Raw genomic sequence first — 20,765 nt, 5'->3', positions numbered from 1 at the left:
AAGGAAGAAAAAGAGACAGTGTTAAGTAGCTTTGAGTAACTCTTTGAAATGCAGAAGGCAGAAAGAGACCTTTCTTTTAATCCTTTCCTTAGTGAGGGCCTGGCCCTCATTACCTTGAGGTTCTCAGATAAACTTACCACCACACAGGCATCACAGACATTTCATTTCATTAAATTTTCAAAATCCAAGTAAAACAATTATCTCATGCACAAATAGTCAACCAGTTCACACAAAAACATACATTCTGTCACAGAAACATGGGATAGCCCTTGAACTTAAACAGCATAAAGGGCAGAGATTTCCAGTGCTGATCATTAATTCAGTAATTCCATATCCAGTAACTTACCTACAACCCTCTCCCCAGAAATCACAGCCATCAATAGGAGCACTGTGTTACTCTGCTCAGCAAAATAATATGAAGCAAACTCAAACACCAGCAGAAAGGGAACTTACCTCTCACTCTGCAGTTGTGCCAAACGTTTCCGTACATCATCCACTGTGACTTCAAAAAAATCATCAGGAAGGTCATCTAGGCCAGCAGGAAGTGGTTCTAGCAGGTCTAAGTGACATAAAAGTGGCTCTCGTTCCACAAACTACAGAATAAAAACAGGCTTAGGTTAGTCTCAAATGCACTACTTTTTTCAGGAACCTTTCAGAATAAGCAAAGAACAGTGTGTTCATACTGAACTACAATTAGTAGTGTGGAATTCATGACCATATGATCATAGACTGACTGTATCCAGGCTGCCATTGTTTTGACTAGTTATTTTTTTTATAGTTGATAGAGCCTGTGGCACAATTCCTCCCAACAAGCAGTAGAAGCCTATATTGTTTGATGAGTGACCCCCTAACAGCCAGCTGCTCTCCTGTCTGTATAGGAGAACCAGGGCAATAACCTCAGCAGTCAGGTAATGTAAGGAGAGATTACTCCCCTCCAGGACGGGCATGTGGGATCTTCTCAATGACATGACAGCACAATGATATTTTGGTAGCTATAACCTTGTTATAAGCATTCCTATCCTAAAATCATACTTTACCTCTCCACTCCACTCTCTTACCATCCTACAGGCAGTACACAACTAATACAGGTGCTATTTCTATGTACTACTGCTTATGAACTGCCCTTTTAAATTGTTCATCTGCCATGTATTCCTGCCTGTCGTCACGCTTTATGTTCTCTTGGCTTGCATTCTCTTGCCACAGAGCCAAGGGTACTAGGTCTCAATCCATTTCTCCTTACTCTAGAGAGCCATCCTTTGACCTCTTGAGTTCTCTGAACTGGGTCACTGCAGGTTTTCATTGTACGTTTCAACTTTTTAGCCTTGCTTCTGGTAAGTATTCTGTGTCATTTGACGCAGAAAGTTCCCTTGGACAGCAAAACCCTTTTCAGAAAGAAATCAACCTTTGTTGTAGGCAAAGCAGACAGATGGTGGGGGAGCACTTCAGTATATGCATTAGCTGCAATAAAGGTACTCATTACATTTATTGGCAACTTTCCCCACACCACAGCTGCTGTGGGTATGCTGTTCAAACAGCAGAGACCTCCAATGTACCCCTCTTTCTTGTAAGGCACAGGCAGCCTGGCCACTCTGCTCCCCCTGCTTCCAAAGCCCATCACTGGCAGCGGGATATCATGACTGCAAACCTGTCAGCCCATTCGTGTCCTGTCCTATAACTGCGGCTGCAGTTTTATATACATCTGTATACATACACATATATGAATGCACACACACACTCCCAAACTATCAGAGATTCGTCATCTCTGAAGGGAGACTGACACTCCATATCCCTTCCAATTTAGAAGGGGTTAGATACTGGCTACTATCCCTGACACCAAAAGAAGCAGCTGTGTCAGAATGTGAATATAAACCACAACAGGAGTCAAATACACAAAAGACAGTTATACCTACTGGACCTTGAACAATTCAAACTTCCTGAATTCTAGAAATTTGTAAATGCCCAAAGCTTGAAAACAGAATATTGTGCTAGAGCCTATAGGATATGCGGGGGGGAAGGAGTCCACGAATGGAGAGGCCCACCAGAACAAAAATGTTGGTAGTTGATACAGCATTTCTTTACAGTCAGCTGCCAGCCTAACACAGCCCTAGGTTCTATGAACAAATACGTATATATTGCCTTATCTATGGCAATATTAAGAGTATATATTGCCTTATACTCTTTGCAATCCAAATGAGTGCCTAGATGTCCTCTCCTCCTGCCATCTGTTCCATCTATTCTCCCTTCCCCCAAGCACAGGCCCCTTGGGAAGCAAAGGAGTCTCCCTCAATTGTCAAAAGAGAGGACACAAATTACAAGGCAATGTTCACTCTATTTGTGGGCACTAAAGGGTAATTTGAGAAATTAGAAGAGCGAGGTTGTATGGGTGGGACCCTTGGCTACATTTAGAAAGTTGAGCAGAGTCAGCTTTAACTAGAGGGTGAAGGACCCTGATTGCAGCTTTCCCTGCACTCAGAGGAGGAACGTCCAGGGCTGCAGAACTCCCTGAGCTGCCTGCATGAAATGATCCTGAGCATACAGAGCCACCCTCTGGGAAAGAGCCTGTGGCACAACAGTCCTAACTGCCATGAGCCACTGATCCAGTAAGGGCAGATCAGTGTTAGAGAATTAACCAGGCCTCCCAAATAATCAGGTATACTTCAGCCTCCTCCAACAGGCTTGCATTTCATTTCACTCAGAACACACATACTGAAAACAGACTTCTCCTTCCAAAGTTAAAAAAAAAAAACAAAAAAAAAAAACAACCAGACATACCCTATGGGATGTTGTGAAAGTGGTGCTGACATACAGTGGAATTACAAAGTCTGCATTAGCAAATCCTAAACTTATCATTTAGCACCAGTGATAACAACAGCAGGATTCCAAGTGGAAAGTGTCAATCACTGCCCAAACCATGGGAGCAGCTAAAGACAGCTTCAGCCCAGACAACAGAAATAATAACATAGCAGAAAGTGGATGTATATCCCAGCCCACGGTGTTCAGCTGTCACCCCTTCTCGCTGTGCACTCACCATCTCAGGCTGCCTTAGAACTGCCATTCACACCTCGCTTTCCAGACATCTTTGCTGAGACAACTGGCTCTGCAGTGCAGATAGCACTGTGCCAGCAGGAACTTCCCCTTCTACAGTCACTCAGCCCAGCAGAACTACGTATGCGCTGTGACACAAAACTACTTCTTCCTAGACATAAACGCCCAGTTCTTGCCCTCCAAATTATATTCAGCCAAGATGTGCCTGTTTAATTCTCTGCACCATACCTATAGTGCCCAGAACAGACATAGACTTAGCAGCTGAAATGTAACTGTGTAATTTCTTCTGTTCCCCAGCCAACACTGAATGCTGACTGTATTAGCTTCCAAACTGGCACATAACTTCACTACCCCTTAACATGAAGAAACACACTGTCTTCTATATGAAAGAAAAAGCATATCTGTTTACATCTAACTAGACTGCAAAAACACACAACTACAGTAAGAATTTCCTAATATTAAATTTTCAGTTAATCCCTCCTAATAACAGTGAAAATTCTGGAGAGAGCTGTAGCAACTGAGTTTTTGTGGAAAATAACGGAGGTGTTTCGAGCTTGTTTTTCAATGTTTCTGCAACTCAATTTCAGAATTACATGATAAGGTCTGTAAGAGAAGAGCAGCACAAGGTGTCTACTAGACACAACTTAGCAATGAAGAGACATAACCATAGTGACTCTGAGGATGCAAAATCTGCCACATCGTATTACTCCTTCTGCCATGTATTTCACACCCAGTGGAACCAACCATAAATCTCACCTCCTTACAAACATAAGAAACACTTCAGAGAGAAAGAGGCTGTTCCACCAATTCCTCGCCCAGAGTCCAGCAATCAGAAAAAATCCTGTTTCTTTATCCATTACCATTTACTCACTTAACTCTTCCAATTCGGGATCTCCCAATCTAAATACTCTCACTACAGCTTTGCTTTAAAGCCTCAGCGACAACACCGAAGTACAGGCAGAATCTGAAAGCTACCTTCCCATGGCTACTTACAAAAAGGACTCTACCAGGTAAACCTACTCACTTTCCGGTTCCAATTTGGTATTTTCTTCAAGTGCCAAAAGGTAGCTAGCTATCTCCTGTAATAAAAGATGGCCACCATAAGGGCAGTTTCTGCCTTTCACTATGTAACTTGGAAGGAAGGAAATCTATGCATTGTGCTGTTATCTTTCTGTCAGTAATACCTTTCAGAAGCCAAAGATGCTGCATTATGGTTTGTCACCTTCCCAAAATATTAGTTCTTCGAAATCTCTATTTCTACCAAAGCTAAGACATTACACACTTTTCACCAGCAGGCTGAAGCCATCTATTCACAACAGTGCCTACCAGGCAATTGATGTAATTGCAGTCTATGCAATACAGCTAGGTGCTAGAAAGAATGCAATTCAGTCTAAGGTCACTATCCTGGCCCCAAGTAAGCAGGTAAGCTGAGGAAAACCCTTATTTAATTTGAAGTATAGTGGCGGCTATTGTGCTTTCCACAGCAGTAAGCTCTCCCTGCAGACCCACCTCCTCCCCACCACCTCAGGGAGCTCTAATCTCCAGGGAAATCTGGTGTAAAGTTACCTTCTAATAATTAATGTTCTGACATCAAAGTCAGCATGCAGCTGTCTGTAAACCATCTTTATCCTAAGAAATGAAGGGACGCCAGCACAGATTTTATCCAGCCTCTCTGCAGCTCCAAAAACCACACACAGGCAAAGCATTAATGGGAAGATTCTTTTACAAAAATGAACCTTTGATGTTTAAAAATAATTTGTTTTGTTTTGTTTTTTCCTCAGGACTGAAAAGGGACAAAAAGCAGATGCCATGTGGCTAGCCCTGCTCTGCTGTTGCTGCTGAGAGCAGAGGATGGCAGGAATGGAGGAGGGAACAAAATGTAATCAATCAGCAGCAAGAGCACCAGAGATCAAAGGGCTTGAAAGCAGCAGTCAGAATCACATGCTGTTTAACACAAGGGCAGACCCCCCCCAACAGAATCTGCAGCTGCTTCCAAAACTGTTCTCAAACTGGAAGGATGGCTGGCTCCCGAAGCGCCTCTAAGTGGTTTGAACTGGACTGCAATTCTGAGAAAGATCCTGGATCACAAACAAGAGTCCCTAGGCCACCATGGTGCAGCTCTGTGACCATCAGCACAACCTCACATTAAGCTGTAGCCAATAAAACTATAAAATTAGTTCTGTCTCTCCAGTCAGCACACGGAGAAGCGCAGACAAAAGGCTGGTGATTAAGTAACACCTAACACTTACACCGTTCCTTCCTTCCTGTTCAGACACAATTAAAACTCCTCCTTTACAAATCACTCATAGGTGCGAGTGTGATTGAAGCAAGCAATGCATTACAGCAGACAAATCACCCAGCCTACTGTTCAGGACTCCACACTCAGAGTCTGTTCCAAAAGGTTAAATAACACTGATTAAATGGACCCAAACATGTTTCTAATATACTAAAACATTCACCACTGGGTTGGCAAGACCTCTTTCTTCTACGTTTATAACTGTTCCAGAGGCCTTCCAGGGTCTGGCTTCTCCACCTAAACAATTCAGAAACTCATGAAGAATGGACTGCAACCACAAAGAAGTCAACCAAGGTAGAATCTCTGCATCAATGAGAGGGCACACACATAGCCTTGTTAAATTCCTCCTGGACTGAGCGCCCTTGGAACCTTATCGGGCGACTTTTCTTCCTGCGTATGGCTTTTCTTTGTTTAATCCCTTGGCTGGATCAGAACCAAAGATAAACACCAAACTCCAACTCTAGGAGGTACTAAAAACTGGGAAATAGAGGAGATCTCTGAAGATTAAATCCAGCCCTGGTGATGTGTGCAGTGAGGGGACAAGGGAAGGAGCTGGTCACAGAGAACCTGGGACATGAAACTCCCAACACACAAATTCACAACTTAACAAGGATACATTATTAACATCTCTGGTACTTTCTTCTATGCTACTTGTCAGACATATCCATCCTTGCCGAGGGCATTCAATTTCATATAGCTGACCTACAGAAACTGTATCTGACATCATTCAAAGACATCCTGTATCAACAATACAGCACTCTTGAGCCACCAGTTCTGGTATCAACATATGGCTTAAAGCATTTTTAATTTTAACTGATTCATTTTTAATTTGGAGACACCAACAATGCAGATACACACACAATTTGTCAGGAAAACTGTTAAAGAGAGGTAGACTTTATTTAAGAAGCAAGATACTTAAAAGCAAGACAAAATATACTTTCATATGCAAACAGAAGTAGGGAAAAGGAAGGAAGGTTTCTGTATCACCTGCAATACTAAGAAAATTAAGACTCACAGAAGGAATGGGTAGACTGAAAGGAAGAGAAGATGCCCAGACCTCATTTTTCAAATAGCTACATTTTGTCAAAAGTGATGCAACTGTAGCTGAAAAATTCCTTTCCTACATCTGTGAGCCTTGCAATCCACTGTGTCACCAATAGTTAAGCGGTAAGTTGAAGCAACCATGGACAGGAGGAACTGAGGAAGCAGATGTTAACAACCACCAGCATTGGATGCTGCTTTCACAATTGCTTCACTATGAAGTTCAGTGTTCCACAGAACATCTTAGATGAGAAATAGGGTACACCTTACAACCTAAGAGTTCGAAACTCTCTCTTCTCAGGTCTTAGAAGTATGTGATCAAGTTGCAGCAAATCTGTTAAGACCACTTCTCCTAGGACATAATCCTGCAACGAGCTAGAAAGGTTATCCCTTTCCATGTGGAAAACTCTGCCAGACTTGCATCTCCCAGATCATTCAGAGGGCAAGTCAGTCACAACAAGCAGCAAGCACTTTCTTAGTAATAGAAAATATAAGTCTGGACAAACTCTGCTCACCTTCAGAAAAATTACACAGTAGATAGCAACAAAAAAAAAAAAAAAAGCCAAGTTTCCAGGGCTCAGGTGACAAGTGGGCATTTTTTAAAGACATTTAGTTTTTCATGAAATTTGACGCAGAAATTTAAGCTCTTCTGGGCTGTTTCTAATGCACTTGTGTTGCTTGCATTAGAACCAATCACCAAGGATATCTCAAGGTTCAAAGCTTTGCTTGCCTCTGGACAGTGGACAAATTCATAAATTCCCATCTTTTGTACATCCTATAGTAAACAGACCAAAATGTAAGTTACTGAACTTACTTGGCAGAACTACATATCACCAAGGCATATGTATATCACCAATATCACCAATATATCACATATATCACCAATGCTAAACTGGGGGAGGGAGGGGAGGGAAGAAACACAAGACATCTCAAATATGGAAACATCTTTCCCCACTTAGGGCAAGGCATGATACAAAGCCTTCACTGCAAACAAATTTTACCTTACCTGCTCTTGCTCATTCTGCAGCTCTTGGCTGTTCTTTGACTTCTTTGGCTCAGAAGGGCCTCCAGGGCTAGAAAAAGTTGCTGGCAGCTTTGAAGATGGCTTATCTAACCCAAGAGGTGGAGTAGCCACAGAAGTGTCCCCCAGACGCTGTCCATCTCCAAAAAAAGGGACAAATGGGGTAGACTTGGGCTCTGAGGGAGGACACAGCTCCTCCACACTGGCATTAGGTTCTCTAATCAAGCCTTGATTGTCTGTGCAACAGTTTAAAGACAAGGCCACATCCCTGTGGTCCAAGTCCTTTGGGAACATGTGCATTTGAGGTAAGGGCACATCCTCTGCTCCTCTGATAGAGCCTGGCCTCACCACTGGCTCATTACACTGTGTCATGGCATCCACAGCTTCCTCCTGACCAGACAAACTGCATTTCTTCATGACAACCCTTAAAGACAACACCAGAAAAAAAAAGATTATTTATCATAAGTGCTGTCCTCCCAATTCTCAACATGACCAAGACACAAAGGAGACAGCTAAACCATAGTTTAATAATCTGCTTCTTCCAGAGCTACAAAGAACCAGTTGCAGTTGCTCTGAAGTTAGGAGGAGGGAGGAAGCAAAACAGGAATTACCCTCCCCACAGGAAGGGAAGAAAATCGCCCTCCAGGGAAGAAAAAAGTCAGCTGTAAAACACAGTTTGTAATCATTCCCACCTTCTGTATATATTATAAAAAACTGGCTCGATGATCACAGAAAACCTGTCATTGTCTATTCCCCACCTCATGGGCAGAAGTTTCAGGTAAAGAGGCAAAGACAATTACCAAGCGCAGTGATCTTTGTCTTTTTTGAATTATTTTCATTCAACTTTTTAGTACTTGAAACAAAACAAATTCGTCACTAGAGTGAAAATGAAAAATAAAGAGCCCAAACTTTTCTCCTCCCAACCTGATGATGGCACTGCCTCCAGTCAGACCAAGTGACTTCAGTGTTGTCTTCTCTAGTTCATCTTTTCCTGAGATCTGTAACAAAAACAGAGGAAAAAAAGATAGTAACTGTCTATCTGAGAGCATTTAAAGAGCTCTTTCTAGAGTGAAGCCTAAATTAAGATAATCATCACACAGCACCAGAAACAACACACAGCACATGCTTTCTGCAGTTGGAAATGAGACCTGAATACATCTGTATTCACCCATTTGGCTTTACCATATTCACTGCTTACTAAGGGATCTTCATTGAAGATGACCTATACATGTTTCTGTCCCATGTGTACGTCCAAATCTGATTCAACCTCAGCAAAGCATTATTTTTATGTCAGCAGTTAAATCAGAGGCAACATATCTGAGCTAGAAGACAGCTGATTTCATTACATACACTTCCCATCTGCTTGTAATGACCCATTCCAGAATAAAGACAATCTGTCCACAGAGGTCAGTGGGAAGTGAAGGGGACAGCTAGGGAGAACGAATTCCATAATACACACATACAAAATTTTAAACAAAACATTAACAGCAAAAGATCAAAACAGAGAGGAAAGCAAATATTTATTAAAATGAAACCACTGTTTTGACTCTTGAGCTTTAAAAGAAGTTGGAAAGAAAAACACAAACAAGTCATTGAGCTCATTTTATGGGCTCAGAGGTCTAAACAGCTCTGGGTTATGTTCCAAAAAAGCTTTTTTCCATACAGACTTGTCAGGCTTTCAAAAGACCAACATTTTTCTACTTCCCCTCTTAAGAAAGTTCAAAAGAAACACTTTCCAGGTTGGAAAGTGGAGCTAAGAAGAGATGGTTAAGAAGGTTTTGGTGACTTACCTCATCTCGCATGTAAATACAGACTGGACAGAATTCACTGTGTTGTTCCATAAACTCCCTGCAATAAACAGCAAAATACTGTAGCGTCTGTAGAGCAGTCTATCCCTTCCAAAACCAACGTAGAGAAATAGTAAGAAGCAAAATTAGCTAGCATCACCCTCCTCCCTGTTACTCCAGCAACAGCCGTTACACACTTCACAGAATCGGTATTAGAAATTAAGTAAAGAATTTGCTCCAGTGCACTCACTGTTCCTTAAACACAGCTCCTGACAAGTTGAAAAACAAAGGAGAAATAATTCTTCAAGTTAATTCTGAAGTGAGTCAATTTTACAAGATAAATTCAACATCATTCTTAGAGTGCCTCAGTGCCCGATCTGTAACATGACTAGTACTTGCTCTTTTTAAACCCTTATCTAAGTTCAATAGTTTATTAATGTATAGACAGTACCTTAAGGAAGGGTCGGTTTCTTCCCATGTATGCGCAGCAACAGAACAGAATTAAATACTGCTCTGAAGCAAATAATGTGAGAACAAAGAGGTTGCTTGTCTTAGTATCAGAAAGATTTAAAACAACAACAACAACAACAAGCAGCAGAAGCTTTTAGATTTTAGGGACCAGGGACGAAACAAAGCCAAAGAAAAGGCTGCTGCTCTAGAAAAAGTGAAGATAAACATACAGGTGAGTATTCCAGTGAAGCAATGATGCAAGCTGATGACAGGCCATCTGCAGAGGAAGATATAAGCAAAGGATTCATAGCATAGAAAAGAGGGAGAACCAGTTCAGGGCTGTGAAGAAGGCAGACCCAAGTGCTATTCTTAAAAAGATACTACTCTTCCCATTTTCCTGCAGATAAGCAATTCTGCGGCATTCAAGAATAGAAGCTTTATCACATATTCATTTGATCAAACATGGAAAGGAAAAAGCCAATCACAATCTACCATAGCAAGTCTCAGTTTTCATCCATCCAAGATCATTCATGCAACCAGCAGTGCCCACTGCGTGCAGAAATGTGCGTGTTCTTGCATCACTGAAATGTGAAGGCGTATATGGAAGATGACTCGGTTCCCTCATTAATTCAGAATCCTATCAGAGATCAGTTATTCTGGTATCAACCTGGAGTTTTGTCACAAGCCTCCCTAAATTCTAATCAGATAATTGCCACACACTCTCTGCTTCTTTCATTACTGAAGAAGCCACCATTGTAAGCATTAACAAGCCCTGACCAGAATTTTGTACAGGCAGCTAGTACGTGCCTTAGTACTTAACTCTGGAATTGGAATCAAGTCTGGTTCCAATCGTATCAGCATTCAATCTAAGAATCGTTGCAGATGCAAACTTCTACTACAGGAGTTGATTTGGCCCCAAGCCTACAATTAGGAGGGTACAGTCTACCTCTTCGATTTATACTGAGCGATCAGGCTCTGTAGTCTAGACTTGGTTTATGACTCCTCTCTTCCACTGTAGGTAAGAATCATTTGATGCCACTGGGAACATCATGTCCAGAAGTGAACTATGTGCCCTACCTTGATGCATCTCCCAGCTTCACTATGGAGAATTTAATTTGTGCAGAAAACAATTTAGAGAACTGAAAGAACAATTAAAGATGGAAGGATTGTGTTGTGTTTTTTTTTTCTTCCCATTACTAACCAAGAAGCTGTGAAGTAGATTTTCCGCTTAACAGCTGATGTAGCTTTAACAAAAAAAAAAAAAGCCTCTTCTTATGATCAGTATTCTTTCCAAATCCAATTCCCCCCTCAGGAGCAAAAAATAACAAGCATTAATAGTGTATTATCTTGCGGGAGAAAAAAAAACAGCACACCAAACATAAGTGTTGATGGCGGATTATTCTGTGCAAGGAAAACCAGCACAACAAATAGTGATTCAGCACAGAGCGCTCATCCAAGTAAACATGAGCAACAATTATATTCATCCTTCCAAGTTCTTTGTGTTTTTTGTTTGTTTTTTAGAAAATAAATAAATAAATAAAAGCAATGCATAAAACTTGAACCCCTGGGATTCAACCTGCAATCAGAAAGGCAAAGCAGTGTGCCAGGGAACTGAAGAAATTAAAATTGAATGGGTTAACATAAAATAGTAAAATACTAAACGTTAATTTTCTTTATTATCTGCTTCTCTAAACAGCAGACTACAGTAGATGGAGACCACCAAGCTTTCTCCTATGCCTCACCCCACCAGGAAATACTCACACAACTCCTATGACTAACAGAATCCACCTCTACAAATCAGCTAATGAAATCCACCTGACAGCCACATCCTTGCTCATCTCCTGAGACCTCAAACAAAAGAGGCTGAATTTAGTCACTGAATCAACTTGCCATTTTATGTACTATTATGCCTGTGTTATTACTAAATTCAAACAGAACTTTGCAAATAACTTAGAGGGTTACATAAATTAATTCTGGCACTTCACTGTCTTCTGTTATTTGAGGCTAGCGATTGGAGTGAACTTCACAGAAAAAAAGCAAAATCTACAAGGCCCTGGCAGCCTGAAAGTACTCCAGTATTTCCCTCCAGAAATTAGAAATTTTAAAAAGATCTATTTCAATCATTTCTCTGTACTATTTGCAATTCTGCAAAATCAGTCACAGACACATTCTCTTAAATATGCTTATAAAACATTCATCTACTAGGTGTTCAGGTGTCACAAAATTTAAGTAGGAACTCAGATCAATTACATCTATCACATTACTCATACCTATCACCTGTACCTTCAGGGACTCAGAATCACAGAATGGTCGAGGACAAGAGAGGCTTCTGGAGGCCTTCGGGTCCAACACCCCTGCTCAAGCTGCACAGGGGCCCCAGCACATCCTGTTGTCTGGGATTGTTCCTCCCGAGGTGCAAGACTTTGCACATTTCCTTGCTGTACTTCATGAGGTTTCTGTCAGTCCCTTTCTCCAGCCTGTCCATGTCCTTCTGGGTGGCAGCATGACTCTGGGAAATCCATTATTCTCCCCAGCTTCATGTCATTTGCACACTTGCTTAGAGTGCACTCTGCTTCATTGTTCAGATCATTAATCAAGATGTTTTAACAGGACTGGACCCTCCATCAAGCCCTGGAGCATTCTACTTATTACTGGCCTCCAACTAGATTTTGTACCACTGACAACTACCTTCAGGACCTGTCTGACTCATTCTCTATCTTATGCTTTAATTTGCGAGCATCATACCTGGGGGGTGGAACGGAAAGCCTGTAAGAAAAGGGAATCAGTGATCGAGCCTGGGTTCCTTCTAACTTTCCTATAAAGGAGTTAAATGAATTGGGTTCATTATTTAAAACATCCTGCTTTCAGCATCATGTAACCCAAAACGTGTTTGTTTAAATTACAATACTCCCAGCCACAAAATTATCTCCCAGATTTATGAAGAAAAAGGATCATTTAAGCAGGAGCCAAAATCCATTCAGTCAACCAAGTAACTAATCCTGAAGTGACTGCACGTTACGGAGTATGTCTGTGCTGTGGCCACACTGACTACTGTGGTTAGAGAAGTTTCTACTTTGTAGCTGTTAAGACCACAAGTAGGCATGCAACAAACCCAACACAAAGGTGATTATTTATAATCATTATTACAGAAAGACCATCTTAAGACAGGAATAAGATTCTCTATCCAGGTAAGGATGCAAAATAACCCTTAGCACACTATCAATCTGCTTGCACAGCAGAAGATGAGTCTGTGTACCCAAACGCAACGTTCTACTTTCAATGCAGTGGTTCCTCTAATCTTAAGTATCATCATAATGTTCAATTGGAGTTATATAACACCATTAGCTTTGTCAATACCTTATGCAGTCTCTCTATTTTGTCCAAAACAGATCACAGATTAGCAGCTCAGAAGAATATATATACAATCAATGTTTTGCGTAATATTTTAACATGTATCTCGTTAGCCCAGTACAAAGTGATATGAAATAAATGATCAGGGAAAGAGTCAGTGAGTCTATAGAGCAGAAAAACAAAGGGATATAGCCATTAAGTTCTAGAAAAATTCATCAAGGATATTTACATTTAGACTAAAAATGCAGCTTCAATTAAATATAAGTAAAGTAGCTGGAATCAGGAGTCACTCAGAATTGAACACACCATCTGGAAAACAATACTCAATCCTTGAGTAATCCTCAAGAGCAAGAGCACATCAAAGAGTTCCAGATGGAGGATGTGGGAGAGCAAACCTGTTAAGCACAGGCCAGAATTCAGATTTCTGTTTGCTTTAATTACAACAGTCTATCTCCAGCCTTGATCTAAAGGTTAAAACTTAAGCCTTTCTAAATAAAGTATGCAACAGCATGATAATATGGGACAAGGCAAGTCACAACAAAACTGACAGGCTCTGCTTGCTAGACTCAACAAATCCAAATAAAGCAACCTGTAAAACCAGTCCTGAGGGATGGGTCTCATTCAGGGAAGTGAGGGGCTGAGAACTACTATGGGACCAGCTGCAACAGATCCGAATGGTTTCAGTACTGAGGTATCTCTTATTTTATTTAGAGGGGGAATACACTTCTCCAACCAAGCCAATGCATCAAATGCTACCATGCAGGAAGTGACAGACAAACCCAGAGCATCCTAGCTATTACATTCAATCTTCAGATTATGAAAAACAATTACCCTTCTAGATGATAAAAAAAAAAAAAAAAAAGAATATGTTGCCACCACATGCAGTACTGCAATCAGTTATACTCTGTCACGGATAGAAAGCCATATACAATGCTCTGTAGGAATCAATCTGTAGCAGATGAACAACTATTTGCACCAGTATGACTATTCCTATGTGACCCCTCATCTGCTGTTACTCAGTTAGACACTGGAGTAATTGAAACTACTGCCAAAGATGGGTGGAAAGCTGGTTCCATTATTCCAGGCATTCTCCCATACAGCAGGAAGATCCTACCTACAACTGTGTTTGTAAATCCTAAAACTGCTAGTGTATTCAAAGCAATGGCAGCAAAGCACCAGCATATAGGATGCAGACTATCACAAACCTCTGAGTAACTCAATTCAAGAAGCATTTTGCAGCTGTCACTTCTGCTTCCAATCCTATTAAAAAAAAGACTCCAATAATGAGTGGGTTTTGCTTACCCTCTGGAAAGGAAGGCAAACCTTGCCAGAGTGCTGTGCTAGATAACGCATGTCCACGCTGTGATCCTTGAGCTTTACCTTGTAACTCCAGACCCAGGCTCTTACCTCCCCTACTCCTTTTGCAGCAGTAACTAAGCTCCAAAGGCTAGCATTTGATGAGGAAAGGGGAAGAAGGAGAATAAACAAACAAACAAAAACCCTGGTCTCCTCACTGGAAGTTTGGAGCAAAATAGCACCTAAGAGACTACTTTTAGCGTATCATAACAGACCATATGTGCTCAGACTTTTCCAGACAAGCCAGTAGAGCTAGTCATCCCTACCTTATTTTAAATGTTTTTGCTTCCAATCAGGATCACCTATATCCCTATAGAAATCCCTGATAAAAATAAAAGACTGCTGAGACATGGAAGAAACAGTTCGGACTCTTTATTGGTTGCAGTTTCTCCCTGAAATCACAGAAAAGGGCAGACAAAAGCAGCCCACAGTAATAAAGTTTAAACCTCAGGTTGCCTATCACTAAAGGTGGATGATCACAATTTAGGAGGAGAGGGCACAATGGAATAAACATACATCCTGACCCAAAAGACCCATAAGAGAGCAAAACAATTTGACTTATATAAACTAGCTCCATTCACCTTCCCAAAATTTCTTTTCATGTCAATCCAAGGAACCGTTTGATTAAACGGCCTTCTGAAAACACATGGAAAATATCTAAACTTAATGAATAATACCATAAAAGCAGCAAGGAGTCATAGCCATTGTCAAAATTGTCAAGTGTCCTGACTGCAATCACTTCTATGTAAAAGTCAACAAAGCTGATGAAGCTGACACATAAGCAAGAGTGGAAGACTGAAAAGCAACAGTTCTCCCAGGCCTGATGCTAAAACACTTGTGCCCTCCAACAAATCTGTGCAGAACAGACTCCAAGCAAAGATCCCTGGGAGACTTATTTTTGTGTAACTCTTGGAAGCCAGCAGGCTCCTCCTCCAGCTGCTGTTAATCCATTACATTCACTCACTGAGGCAAGCACACACATCAAACACACTGTCATTTCTTTGATGTGCTGTTCTTCAGAAGGGGAACGGCAGGCAGATTAGATTCCTTCATGTAGTGATCTGACAGGGCCTGTAAACATCTTGTGCAAGGACTGCTGCACGCTGAGAGGAGGAGCAGATTTACAATAGCTTCCAGACCTTCTTCAGACCCAATTAGCCAAGATGGACGCTGGAGACCTGGGGGAAATTCCAGTGGATTTAGAATACTTCCCCCTCACGCACTCACAGCAGCTGAACATTCCACGAAAACATCTTCAGTTGGAAATCCAAGGGAAGGATTCAGCAAAAGTCAACAACTAGATGACTAGTCAGTCAACTGCCTCCGTACATACTGGAAAGCATCACAACCCCTGAAATCTATATGGATGGATACAGCTCCAGCTTGTTATGCAAGTCACACACAGCATTGACTAGTAGTGTTACTACGTCCTGTAACAAATAAAACCTCCACCAGTCTAGCATTTCCCCAACTACAACAGGCACTCGTCTCCAAGAGGGCACCAAGTATGAAACAAGGCACAAAAAAGGCCTTAAAACACCCCCAAAAATAAACCCAGGTTTTGTTTCTCCATTCCCCTTGTCTACTTCTTTCCCACTCCAAAAAAAAAAATCTGAATCTGTCTAGTATTTACATAAAGACTGTCCTTTTCAATTTAAGAGTTAAATGCCACACAGCAGATATTTTGATGATACAAAATTTTGAGTAAAAAAAAAAAAAACTGTCACAAACCATTTCTACCTATCTGCTTCCTCCTTTTGGATCCTTATTTGAGACACATTACACTTCTTACCATAACTGTCTATGAGAGACAGCCCTTACCTGGATTAGGAAACTGACCTAATTGAAAGATAACAGGGAAAACATTATTTTTCAGCCGAATCAGCTATGTAAGCCAATTCCCCACGAAGCTGCACAAATACTACAAGGGGAGTTGGACAGGAGCGTGGGAAGTAAGCAGTAACTGTTCAACCCATTGCTGCTATTCAGAAGATGTTTTTGACCTGCTTTCCCCGCCCCCCCTACACACACACCATGATCCTAACTCCCTCCCTTGGGCCGACACTAGGCACTCATTTGATCTTGTTATGGACCATTCAGGGAGCTGTCGTGGTTTAACCCGGCCGGCAGCTAAACACCACGCAGCCGTTCGCTCACCCTCCCCCCTCCCTCTCTGGGACGGGGGAGAGAAATGGAAAGTGAAGCCCATGAGTTGAGATAAAGACAGTTTAATAAGACAGGAAAATAATAACAACAACAACAATAATAACAATTATAATAATAATACAATGATGATAATAGTACTACTACTACTAATATGTACAAACAAGTGATGCACAATGCAATTGCTCACCACCTGCTGACCGATGCCCAGCCTAACCCCGAGCAGTCCGGCCCCCTCCCCCCGGATAGCCACCCCTATATATTGTTTAGCATGACGTCAGATGGTATGGAATACCCCTTTGGCTAGTTTGGGTCACCTGTCCTGGGTCTGTCCCCTCCCAGCTCTTGCTGCACCTCCAGCCTGCCCGTTGGCAGGACGGAGCAAGAAGCTGAGATGTCCTTGGCTCAGTATAAGCACTGCTCTGCAACAATTAAAACATCGGGGTGTTATCAGCACTCTTCTCATCCTAAGCCAAAACATAGCATTCTACCAGCTACTAGGAAGAAAATTAACTCTGTTCTAACTGAAACCAGAACAGGGGCTAAGCTGTCTGAAAACAAACAGTGCATCCCTGGGAAGCACAACAACTCCAGAGCAACTCAAGCTACACAACTCAACTGTGCTACCCTGACTTAATGAGGTAAGTTTGACCAATTCAACCTCAGAACTGTGTTTCTTAGGCTGTTCCAATTGCAGTACATAATAAGCAACATCAAACTTAATTTAAAGTAGTTTATGCTAGTACAGTAGTCTAATGCTAATGCATACCCATAACTGGTCAATTGCTCCAGCCCAGATGACAAATGGCAATCCAAGATTTTGCATCCTCTAAGTGTACGCTGAAAGACTGAGCTTACCTGAAACTACTACTGGTTACTGAACTATCACCTGTCCCTTCCCAGCGACCACTTATTTAACAGCTTTTCTAGCACCATAGCTTTGGAGACTTAAGAAGTTTCCACACAGATCACCACTATCTCTGTAGATTGATGAGTATGTGAGTGTTCTGAGAAATTAACAAAAACAGTTCCTAGTTGCATAATACAGCATCTGTACAGAGGAGCAGGAGGATTGAGTGCAACAGAAGCAAGCTTAGTCACATTAGAAAAAGTGCAGAGCAACTGGCAGAAGGTGAGGAATACAAGAGAAAAAGCAAGCTAGAAACACAAAATCTGAAAAGACACTTTACCAAGAGAAAGGTAAACCAACAATACAAAAAGAAAAATAAAGTTGGAAATTCTGTTCAGAGTAGAATGGCTGTCACAGCTTCAAGGCTCCATCTTCCAAGCCATGAAAAAAAATAAAAACCATCTACAGAGAAAAGTTTCTTAGCTTGACATTTCAAAACAATACCGCATTTTAAAGTCAAGGCCAGAGACAAAGGAAAGCAATGAACCAGACTCAGTAAGATTTCTAACCCACGTATATATTTAATAAATGTAAGACCAAATATTTTTCCATTTAAGTAGGAGCTAATCAGTTAATCAGGAGTTAATTAGCCACATTAGCCTGCTGAGAACTACATATTTACTTGGAGATCTGCTCAAGTCCCAAAAGCAACAGCAACTTGTTTAAGAACCCTCTCTACCATGTGAAACTGCAACGCAAAAAATACTAGTGATGAAGATAATCTAGACTAGCTTCTCAGCTCTGGAAGTAACTTGACTTTAAATAAGTTTGTATAAAAGAACAATGCAGCAATACATCCAGGTATATAGTTTCTTTCTGGCCTTTGCAGTTTGTTTCCAGTTTATGCCCTGAACCAAGACTGCAAGTCCGGTATTAAAAAATAGCAACAAAACAATGGATTGTCAAATATGAAACAGCAAAGACAAGGCAAACATCTGTGTTATAAAGGAAAAAAATGCAATGAAATGTAAATTCTACAATTCTGCATGATTTAGTTGGATCACTGTGTGGTGATGTTGGCTGGGGTAGAGTTATTGTCTTCATGGTTGCTTCTATGGTGCTAGGTTTTGGATTTGTGATGAAGGTAGTGTTGATAACACGCTGATGTTTTAGTTGTTGATGAACAGTGGTTACACAGTTGAAGCCTTTTTTTCCTCATACTGCCCTGTCAACAAGGAGGCCAGAGGCGCACAAGATGCTGGGAGGGGATGCAATCTGCACAGCTGACTCAAACTGGCAAAAAGGATATTCCATACCATGTGGCATTGTATTCCACAAACTGGGGGAAAGCTTACCATGGGTGCTGCTGCGTGGGGACTGGGTGGGAATCAGTCAGCTGGTGGTGGGCAATTGTGTTTTACATCATTCTCCCACCCCCTCCCATTTATTTATTTTTTAAAGTGAGTTTAAAAAAAATATTGAACTCTTTATCCCAATCCATGAGTTTTCTAGCTTCTGGCCTTCTGATTCTCTTGCTCCATCCCACTAGGGAACAAGCGGGAGAGAGCAAGATGCTGTACAGTGCTTAGGTGCCTACTGGGATTGAACCACAACACACTGTAACAACAACTAAATACTGTCATACATAGACCCATCCAAACAAGGATTTTTTTTCCACTGAGTTGCTTACCTGGTCTTTGCAAAATGGTTCAGAAGTTCCCACAAAGTCTGTTGACAGAGAAAGGTATCTTGCAAACGGGAGCCATCATCTAACTGTAATGCAATCCGAACCTATAGGAACAATACAGTAAATACAAGAATTCAATGAAAATTTCTTCACTACAACTTTTTTCAGTGTTTTCTATGATCTTTGGAACCTGCTAACCAAAAATCGTGACTTTCTTCTAAACACTTTCTGCAAATTATTACATTAGATAAAAACAATTAGTATTTAATGATTGTTTTAGAAGTTAATATTCAGAATAGTTCTATTCTACTATGAATATTATGATTTTAGTTCTTTAGTAAATAGCTCTCTTTGGGCAATTCATTCAGTCTCCTCTCACATCACTGAAAAATTAACGTGACAGTGCAACTTCAATTTAGAAAGATTTGCAGAATAAAATTAACAGCTTTGCTTTCAGAGTCCAAGCCCACAGTACACATTTAGCACTGCTAGAAAAATTACCACTTTAATAATGTCACATGAATCTGTTGTATTCCTCTCAGCTGCACAACCTGTAACATATTTTCTTAATGTGAGAATGCATAGCATGATACTGGCTAATGTTACTATCTGCCTACAGAAACAGCGGGACAGTTGATTTCAGTTTTCAGTGCAACTCAAACATCCACCAACCTGACCAGCATCATTCCTCCAAGGATTTCTCTAGACCTTACAACTCATTTCTCCATAAATTATCATCAAAAATTCTAGAGGACATCCATTTGATTATGAAATATTTTAAGACAAACTATACTCCTAGCTTCCCAAAAATACTAGTGATGGTAAGAAAAAAGGGAGCCCTTATTAAAAAATAAGTAAATAAATAAAAACAACCTGCTCTTGATTCAGAAGACAGAGAAAAGAGTCACATTATTTTTCAAATATTGTGGTGTCTGTGCAAACTGACAAGCACAACTATAAGTTCACTACAGTTGATCTTCACTTCAATGACTGTATATCAACTCAGAGCCAAAGAGAAATCACAAATTCAGAAATTTTGAAGATGAGGTTTGGCTAGCCATCTTCAAAAGGGACTGGAAAATTTGAAATTTTAGCTTCAAAGACAAGAGGACAGTGTAGTGTTGAAAAGCACATTTCAGACCTGCTTGACAGACTGAAGCAAGAATATTTGCCAGTAAGAGTCAGAAGATGCAGAGGAATAGAGGGAACTCAGACTAAAGCCTACAGAGTTTCCAGAGAAAGTAAGCAGGAATATGGAGGACCTTTTGAACAAGCAATTGGAGAAAATCTAACAGGAACAGGTGAGAACAAAACCTTGAGGTCAAAAGAGAATTTGTTTACAGAAAGGTGTTCAACATCATTAAAAGCATCTGACAGGCTGAGAGGGGATGGAGTTACGATATGCATTCTGAGCTTCAGCTGTGAGAAAGTCACCAGGAACTTTGAAGAGAACAGTTACAGTGCAAGTGTCAAATTCACCTTTAAATAGGGTGAAATTTGAAAACTAGACAGTGACTGTAGCAAGTACATTTAGTAAACTTGCGAAGGAAAGGGAAGAGAGGGAAGAGCTTGCCAAACGGCAACACAAACTTGTTTAATTTTTCCCCAATGTTTTGCTAGTAACCCGTGTTTCAGCACAGCAAAACGAAAAACAAAAAAAAAACGGAGAAAGCCTTATGAGTTTTACACTGAATTCAGGACAAAATGAATGCTGGCAT

At 40.9% G+C, this 20,765-nt stretch overlaps 1 protein-coding gene across 9 annotated transcripts in view; it reads right to left on the bottom strand.

Annotated features, from left to right (window-relative positions):
* ASPSCR1 (ASPSCR1 tether for SLC2A4, UBX domain containing) overlaps positions 1-20,765 on the bottom strand; it is a 58,742-nt gene that overhangs the window by 27,512 nt on the left and 10,465 nt on the right. For all 9 annotated transcript variants that reach the window (XM_068654561.1, XM_068654556.1, XM_068654557.1 and 6 more), the window contains 5 exons: positions 19,051-19,151; positions 9,194-9,251; positions 8,328-8,401; positions 7,389-7,827; positions 454-593 (listed from right to left, as the gene is read on the bottom strand). In XM_068654561.1, the coding sequence (XP_068510662.1) occupies positions 454-593; positions 7,389-7,827; positions 8,328-8,401; positions 9,194-9,251; positions 19,051-19,151 (812 nt within the window). The remainder of the gene's footprint in view (positions 1-453; positions 594-7,388; positions 7,828-8,327; positions 8,402-9,193; positions 9,252-19,050; positions 19,152-20,765) is intronic.

Source organism: Anas acuta, chromosome 18, assembly GCF_963932015.1.
Source record: "Anas acuta chromosome 18, bAnaAcu1.1, whole genome shotgun sequence".
NCBI lineage: Eukaryota > Metazoa > Chordata > Aves > Anseriformes > Anatidae > Anas > Anas acuta.
This window is presented reverse-complemented; position numbering and strand designations above follow the sequence as displayed.